At 48.8% G+C, this 9,042-nt stretch overlaps 1 protein-coding gene across 1 annotated transcript; it reads right to left on the reverse strand.

Annotated features, from left to right (window-relative positions):
* Nucleotides 1-6,492: 6,492 nt before the first annotated feature.
* ANKRD34C (ankyrin repeat domain 34C) lies at nt 6,493-8,070 on the reverse strand. The gene has a single exon (XM_075535927.1). The coding sequence runs from the start codon at nt 8,068-8,070 to the stop codon at nt 6,493-6,495; it is 1,578 nt and encodes a 525-aa protein (XP_075392042.1).
* Between the last annotated feature and the right edge of the window lie 972 nt (nt 8,071-9,042).

Here is a 9,042-nt window from a genome sequence, read left to right on the forward strand (position 1 = left end):
CACCACAATGTGAGGAACTGTATTAAAGGGTCGCGGCATGAGGAAGGTTGAGAACCACGGCCCTAGGAAAACCCCAGAGCCACTGGGAAGCCAGCCTGCTCTCATCTCAGAACCAGAGGGTTAAAAAATACCACTCTCTGCCTTCTGATATCAAAACACGTGGGCATGAAATCCAGGTGCTGCCAACCAGTGGCCTTGGATTGGAATCTTGAGCGGGTGCCCAAAGTCACATGGGAGTCAGACTGCTGATGGCAGGAGTAGCATTGAGATCCACCCATGCGACACCAAGTGCCCAGGAGCTGAAGAATTAGTCCTCCATCCTGAGCAGATGGTTCCTGAGGCAGTTAGTTTATTGTGCCAACCTGGCCGATAAACACATGTGAGGTTAATTGAAGGGCAGAGAGATAAATGGCTCAGTGAGCCTCGCCTTTCAAGTTTTCGGGTCTCTTGCTTTGTGGTGGTGCAGGGTGCTTGTGACCAGGGTGCAGCTGCCTTAGCCAGTTCCCTGCTTCAGCTGGCAAGGCTTACTTCCTGCAAGACATCCCTGAGGAGAAGCTACATGGACCAGCTTGGATGCAGCCCTGGGTGCTGGAGCAGCCATGTGGAGACCCCGGCCAGCGCTGAGATGCTTACACATTCACTGATTCGGCTTTCCTCCTGCAGTCAGCGTCACTGTGTGTATTTGGTGAGATGTAGGACTTTGTGGATTTTTGTCAGACCTATGGGTTAATGTTGGACTTGTGGGCTTGGGCAGCACTGGGTTGGGATGTTTTCTTGATGTGCACTTACCCTTTATATACATCTCTGTCTTATACATATGAGTTTCTGTGGATTTGTTTCTCTAAAGTACCAAGACTAAGACAGTTCCCGAGGCATGACTTGAATAGCATAGTTTCTTACTTCCTGCCCCTTGTAGGAGCCGTTTTTCCTTTCTTCCCATTGACTCTATGGAGTTAGAGATTTTGAAGCTAAAATGGAACTTGGCTGGATATTTCATTACTGGAAAGTAGACGAAAGGGGTGCAATTTGCCCAAAGTGGCAAAAGGGGGGGGGACAGTTAGTCAGTAATGCAAATGAACGTGTAAAATGATTTTGAATTATTTGGGAAAGTTGAGGTTATTCAGTAGTCCTGTCTACCCCGTCTTAAGAAGGCGCCACAGTGGGAACTACGGAAGCCAAGTCCATGGACGAATTTGTTTTTCCAGGTGTTGCCCGTTTGCTGCCCTTGTCAGAGCACAGTAAGGACCACTTCTCTCTGCACTCAGGGCATGGGAGGTCTCTCCAGTGGGGGTGATACCTCGATTCTTGGCTTCGTTCGAGAAAGAACTCACGCCGAAGACTGGTTTGTAATCCAGGTGAGAGTTTTGTGAAGGACGGGAGAGGTTTCAGGTTTTACAGTCTCAAAAGAGTGCACCCTATTTCAGGGAAGCATGCCAAACTGCGCAGAAGCCAAGCTGGGGCTCACCACGGAACATGGGCAACCGTGTGGGACTGCTCACCCACACGTGCAGAACTGAGGCCAGGGAGAGCATGGCGAGGTCTGAGCTCGCAGGAGCAGGGTGAAAGGAGGGAAGGGCCCGGCCATTCTGGCCACCAGGGTATTTCAACCCTCCGCCTGGAAGGTGTGGTTGACACCATTGGCTAAATTAAGCCCACCTGGGCCTAGTTTGGGCCATCCAGGTGTAACACCCACCTGGATCAGGAGTCTGAATTGGAGCATGCCCAGTTAAGGTCTTCATGGGTGGCTAATGGTCGCCTGATCTCCTTCCCAACTCCCTGTAGGGGACCTGTGCAGGCATGGGAGTACACCCCTACCCCTGTCCCTGTCTCTTAGCTACCTAACAGGGAGATGTGTGTCTTCCTTTTCTGACAGGTTTCTGGTTTTCTTGGGTTTAGCTGAATGTATCAATGGAGGTTTTACTAAGAAAAATGAGCCATACTGTTGGAAGGATTGTGTGATATCTTTTATTGATATATTAGAAAGGTCTAAATAGTTCCATTACGTGGGTATTGGTACATTTTTGAGCACATGGTCCACTGGACACTCGAGTGCACCTGTAGTGAATCGGTGTGAGCAGCGCACGGTACACCAACCCAGGAAGGTGATGGCTAGACCCAGCCTGCATTTTTCAGGGTACCATTTATTGATGAAGTCCTAAGAGGGCTGACAATGGCATTTAAAATAAAGAAATAAAAAGTCTATGGAATATCTGGACATTAAAACAAAGTTCCACACTTTTCATCTTCAGGCTCACTTTCTGAGATAGATTTGGCTCAACTGTCCACAGAACCTTCAGCAGGCGGGCTGTTGAAACGATGTTTGCAGCTAACTTCTACAAAGGGGCACCCAAAAGAAAAGCTCACCTCCGATCAAGGAAGCCTGTTGGCTCTAAGTGTACTTTAAAAAAGCCAAGCAAGCGTTCTGAGGTTGGTTAACATGGACACAATCACTCAGTCACACATTGACCACAATAGAGCATTTTGGTGGTTGTGCTAGTTTAGAACCATCCTATTCACGAATACATCATCACGTGGCGAGGAGATACAGTACTAGCCTGATGAATGGAGGTCTAGAGAAAGGCCAATGTTCGGTGCATTGCAGGCAATGACTCACTTCAAAGTACCCGGCATTACCTGTTTGTGCGGTGGACTGGTGTACGTACACGAAGAAGCAGCACATCATGTTTGGTGGTTCACCTCAGCTAATTGCTAAGACTATGGCACATGATTCGTTAAGCTAAATTAGAGCTCCAAATCTTAGCGACAGTCTTGGGAACTGCTCCTAGGTGGCGCCTGGCTACCCCCATAGCTAAGGACTGCTAGTAGAGGCTAGTGCTTCACTGGCATGAACAAGCCTGAGAGTGTACTCAAAGTGCAGCAAGTTCAATGAGCTACGGAGAATAAGGGTCGTGTGCCTGATTCTCTCTACAATACACTGGAGAGTTGTTCCTTTGCAGTAGTTGCGTGTGCTTGGGAAGAACTGTTGATTCAGTCTTTCTCAAAGATGGCAGTGTTTCTTTCTGTGGTTACTATGAGTCAGAACGAACTTGAGGGCACCTAACAGCAGGTAGATGAGTTGTCCACATGACACCAAGGTCATGGCCTGCAAGTTTTCACTAGCTTTCGTGCCTTGCTTCTCATTTGCCTTCCTCCCTGCGCAGTACACCAGCATCCAGCTTTGTGGCTGTTTCCCAAGAATCCTGCAGGGCCAGGAGAAACCAATTCATCATTTTACTGAAGCACAACTTTAATTGCCTTAAAGTTAGGGAGGGGGTTTAGCTAGCCGGCGTGCAACCACCCCCCCCCCCATGGGACTTTGTTAGTCATCACAAATTAGAACCACGTCCTCAGAAATTCTCCCAGGGCAATGGGGATCAAATTAGGCAATGGCGCCTTCACGGAACCCTGGACAATCTCTGCAGCCTTTTAAAATTACATATATATTTTGCTATCACAAGTTGGAAAGGGCTGTGGGGAAGGTACTACTGGCATCTTGAAGGTAGAGGCCAGGCATGTTGCTAAACTTCTTTAAATGCACAGGGTGGCACCCTAGCAATAAAGAATTATACAGCCCAAATGTCAATAGTGCTGAAGTTGAAATAGTGCCTGCCCCGAAGGGTCACAAGGAAAGGATGAGCCAGCCAGGGTGCAGTATGGTACCGATGAAACACACAACATTCCTCTAGTTCTTTAGTGCTTCCTTCCCCTATCCGCCCACCTCCTGCCATGACCCCAGTTCTAACTTACAAATCTGGCTAGACCAGAGCTCATACACTGGTGCAGATAAGAGCTCTTAACACACAGAATCCAGGACAGATAAACCCCACCAATGACAGTAGAGATACTATGAGGGTAGGGGGAAGAAAGGGGGGAACTGATTGCAAAAATCGATGTACAACCCTCGCCCCGCCCCCCCAGAAACATGGGTGAAGGGAGACAGTGGATAGTGTAAAATATGAAAATTTTAAAAATTTATAAATTATCAAGGGTTCACGAGGGTTGGAAGGTGGTTGAGAGAGGGGGAAAAAGAAGAACTGATACCCAGGGCTCAAGGAGAAAAACTATTTTGGAAATGATGATGGCAACATATGTATAGATGTTCCTAACACAATGGAGGGATGTACAGATTGTGGTAAGAGCCCCCAATAAAATGATTTATTAACAGTTTTAAAAAGGAAAAAAAAGAATGTTTGTTTTTAAAATCATTTTATTAGGGGCTTATACAACTCTTATCACAATCCATACATACAGCCATTGTGTCAAGAACATGTATGTATTGCCCTCACCATTCTCAAAATATTTGCCTTCTATTTGAGTCCTTGATATCAGCTTCTCATTATTTCCCCTCCCTCCCTGCTCCCCTTCCTCATGAACCTTTGATAATTTATATATTATTTTGTCATGTCTTACATTGTCCGACATCACCCACTTTTCTGTTGTCTGTCCCCCAGGGAGGGGGTTATATGTAGATCCTTGTGATCGTTTTCCTCTTTCTACCCCACCTTCCCTCCAGCCTGGTCCTGAGGGGTTCATCAGTTCTGGATGAGGGATAATTTTTTTAAAGCATTTTTTTAAATTATAAATATCCTTGACATTGGTTTGAGATCTTCTGGTCAATTTCTAGGTAATTAATTATCTTTAAAGGGGTGACATTTTGGAGGTATGTGGCAGAGTTTAATTTTTCCACAAACGAATTTAGGGCCCAGTATTTAAAGGATCATCGAGGACCTTAATCCTCAGATTGTTCCGACGTGGCTTCATTTTGTGTAGCATCTTCTACCTTATTTGAGAGGGTAAGGATTCTGAGAAAACTTTATTCCACATCCTTCCCACTGTTTTCCACTTGCGCCAAACACAGTAAGGAACCTTCATATATACTATCTCTCTTATTTATCCCCGCAGCCTGTCCAAATGAAGCAAGACTTGGCCTATTTTACAGAAGAGGCGATGGAGGCTCTGCACGAAGCCATGAAACCAACACGCAGTCCTGCCAGTCACTTGAGTCAAGCCTATTCTTTCCTCGGCATGATGTTGCCTCAGCACTCTGGGGGAGAAGGAGCTAGTGATTTATTTGTTTGTTTGTTTTTACCACCAAGCAAGTGTATTTGAACAGAATCAGAAGGAATGGAAAATGGGAAAGCAATCAGGAGTGCCTTAATCTAAAACACATAGAACGTGCTAAGGCTCTGTTCCCTCAGGGGGTTGTGCAAAGAGCTTTTAAAGGGTTATGCTGCCTATTTCTACAAAGAAGAAACGGGTTGTCTTCATTATGTAGACAGGAGGAAGGAACGGCTGTCTGCATCCCCCAGGATGACCAGGTTACAGAATGAGGCTCTCCTTTTGGTTCTTATGCTTTCACCAAGGCCATCCTATCATCTTGTCTCGTTCTGGTCGGGTAAAGCTCACCTTAGCTGTGGGCCTGTTCTAGAATTGGTGCCCCGTCCAACTCCGCTTCAGTGACCCGACCTTGACTGTTCTTCTGTTTCCAGCTGGAGGCTGGTGGAGGGAGCCCGCTGCTGTTTTTGATGCCTGGGGTACCAGTGAGGGTGACAGGTGAGAATTGGGAGGGGCTGTTCAACCTGAGGACTCAGTGCACATCCCACATTAGTCCACCCAATATGGGTTCTGCCCATAGAGGTGACCTGGGTTAGTAATACAGTTAATGCTTGGATCCGAAGGAGCCCTGGGTGTGTGGTGGTTACCGGCTTGGCTGCAAACCGAAAGGTCTGTGCTTTGAACTCGGCACACACTCTGAAGGAGCTTAGCCATGAGGCAGTTTGCTTCTGTAAAGATTTTACTGCCTTGGCAACCCTATGGGGTGTTCTACCCTATCCTATAGGGTTGCTTTAAGTCAGATGGATTCACCAGCAATATATTTCGGGGGTGGGAGTCATGTGTGGCAAACATATGTCGCAAAATATAGTAAGAGGCAAATCCCACGCATCAGAATCTCTCGGGGGGGAGGGGGGGCCGGTGAGTGGGATTCGGCTTCTCCGCCTTCATTTGGAAGCCAAACAGGCAGATTTAACAGCTGACGGGTTAGTTTGAGCTTGTGCGAAAGCCTCCTCTTCTCTGTAGGCACTTCATATGTTTATGACAAAGGACATACTTCAAAGACCACACTAGGATCTCGAGTCTGTTTCTGTGGACCTGATAGAACATAGCTGGCACCAACAGCGGACTTAGATCACTGCGCGGCTGTGTTTCCTTCCGGCTCCAAAGGCGTTTCTTCCCTTGGAGAAGTGGTTTTCATTTCGTCTCCCAGACCCAATTATCCTGAGCGCTTTCCCGTGGGCCTAGGAGAACCACGGCATTATTCCCAAAGTGAAGGAGCACCCAGCTTCCCCCGCCTCTGAAGCGGCCACACGTCAGCAGCAAGGGATGATAGGGACGCAGAGAATCTGAGAGGGGCTGAGTTGGTCTAGATTGGGGTCCCTTTCATGAACTACAAGGATATGGGGGAGGGGAAAAAAGCTTTCTAGATGAAATTGTTTAAGTCATGATTTCTTCAAAGTCAGACAACTGCTTCATCTGCTCCACTTGCATAGAGTGCCTTCTCAGGAGCTTCTTCTGACTTCTCAAGTCCGCTCGCTTCGGCGAACTGAGGGCCACGGGTACCATGGGTTTTAAGCCGCTAGCGAGCGGGGAGGGTTTGCTGCTGGACCTGATGTCTGGGATTGGTGGGTTCAGATTCACATTTAAGGGTGGAAGGAAGCCGGGCCTCGTTTGAGAAATGCGGTCCAGCAGCAGGGTTCCGGAACCTCGTCTCTCGAGAAGATGCGGTGGCCTGCGGCGCGCTGCGTTGGGGGATGTGCTGGGCACGGCATCCAGGGCCTCCCGAGAGCCCTGGTACAGAGACAGGTGGGGGCTCTTGAGCTGCTTTCTATCTATGGGTCCTTTGCTGGATTCGAGGGAAATGGAATCGGGTGGCTCAAGCCCTGCTTGTAGATCTAACTCATAGAAACCATTCTCCAGCAGCGTGAGGGATGCTGGGTCTTTTAGAGCAGAGGGTCCCGGTGGACCCATGCCCCCTTTCTCTTGGTCAATGGGGAGTGTGCCTCTTCTGGCCAGACGAGGGTGGGCAGACTGGCCTTTGTCATAAGCAGCTTTCCAGGTCGCTGATCCCGAAGAGCTGGGGATCTTCAGAACTTGCTCAGCGACTGTGAGGAGGAGGGCCGGGTCTTTGCTATCAATACTGTTGGCTCTGGAGAGAGGTCCCCTTTTGGGGAAGGACTTGTCACTGATGCTCTTGATGACCTCATTGTCTGTGCCGGTGTGGATCTCATCCTGCCGCATGGAGGCGGCCAGCACAGAGGGAGCGATCAGGCCCCAGGGTTCAGACTGCAGCCTCTTGAGCTGGGGCAAACGGGCCCTTTTAAGGTTACTGACTTTCCCGTTAGGCGACCCGGGCTCATTAAGCACCTTGGAGGCTGTCTGGAGGCTGAAGAAGTCATCCTCCTTCTCGCTGGGTGGAGAGCCCAGGCCGGGAGCCTTCAGCTCAATCTCAGAAGGAGATGCACATACTGGAGGTGGCTGCCTGTCTTCCACCTTGGGTGAGGGGGGTACATTGAGATACTGTTTGGTGGTCTTAGTGCCAGAAGATGATTTATCTGTGGTTATAATAATCACCTCCTTCCCTTTGGCTTTGCAAGCATCAAGGAGATGCTTCAGCGCATCCTTGTCATCCGCGTTGATGGCGTACACCAGAGCGGAAGCCCCCGTGCGATCCTCCAGGCTGGGGTCGGCCCCATTCTCCAATAACAAGGAGACCACTTCTCCCCCAGCTCTTCTAATGCAGGCATGGATGAGCGCCGTCTTCCCAGACTTATCCTGGATGTTGGGATCCGCCCTGTTGTCCAACAGGTACTTCACCATCTTGAACTTGCTGATGCTTTGCTGGTCCACGTGTCTGGTGATGCAGGCCACCATGAGCGCTGTTTCTCCTTTGTCATTGCTTTCATTGATATAGGCCCCGCCTTCCAGGAGGAGTCTGGTCAGCCTGAGCCTCCCCAGCCACACGGCCTTTAGAAGTGAGTTTCCGTCAGTCCTCAGTTCTGTATCGTCGTCCATTGGGCTGGCCACAGCTTACGCCCCCGAGCGCCAGTGGGGATCAGACCTAGTCAGGGGAGGGAGAGAAGCTGTCACATAGCTGATCTGTACAGACTACTTGTTGCAGTGTCTGGGTACACTCCGGCCCCAGCCCCAGCCCCATTCCCAGGTACTTTGTTGGGCAAGCTACCTCCTCTGCGTTGATTCCTTGCTCTATAACACTGGTTCTCAACCTGCCTCATGCCACGGCCCTTTAATGCAGTTCTTCATGTTGTAGTGACCCCCAACCATAAAATTATTTTGTTTGCTACTTCATAACTGTAATTTTGCTACTGTTATGAATCAGTTGACCCCTGTGAAAGGGTTGTTCAGCCCCCAAAGGGGGTCATGCAATTATAACTTATCTCCTAGATGCTAGGAGTTCAGTGGTTTTCAATCTGTGGGTCGCGACCCCTTTTGGAGTCAAATGACCCTTTCACAGGACTTTCCCGATTCATAACAGTAGCAAAATTACAGTTATGAAGTAGCAACGAAAATAATTTTATGGTTGTGGGGTCACCACCACATGAGGAAGGTTGAGAACCACTGGCTGGAGTTATGGTAACAGTTAAATGAGATAGTGCTTATAAAATCCTTAACCCAGAGTGCGGACAAAGCAGGTGACATAATGCCTAGCATATGTGAGTGGTGGTGGTTCCTGTTGATTCTGACTCATGGCACCCCCTTGTGTACTAAGGTGAAACTGCTCTGGAGGGTTTTGGGGGTAGACTTTTGGGTTAGCATGGCTGCATTCAAGGTTATCCAGCATATTGCTAGTGTTAGGTGTCCAGCACATACTCCCTGCCATAGACTTGATTCCTTGTAGGACAGAGCAGAACTGCCCCTGTGGGTTTCTGAGACTGTACATCTTTATGGGAGCAGACAGCCTCGTCTTCCTCCTGTAGAGTAGATGGTGGCTTTAAACTGCTGACCTTGTAGTTAGCCCAACATGTA

The sequence above is a fragment of the Tenrec ecaudatus genome, chromosome 17, assembly GCF_050624435.1.
Source record: "Tenrec ecaudatus isolate mTenEca1 chromosome 17, mTenEca1.hap1, whole genome shotgun sequence".
NCBI classification, from domain to species: Eukaryota; Metazoa; Chordata; class Mammalia; order Afrosoricida; family Tenrecidae; genus Tenrec; species Tenrec ecaudatus.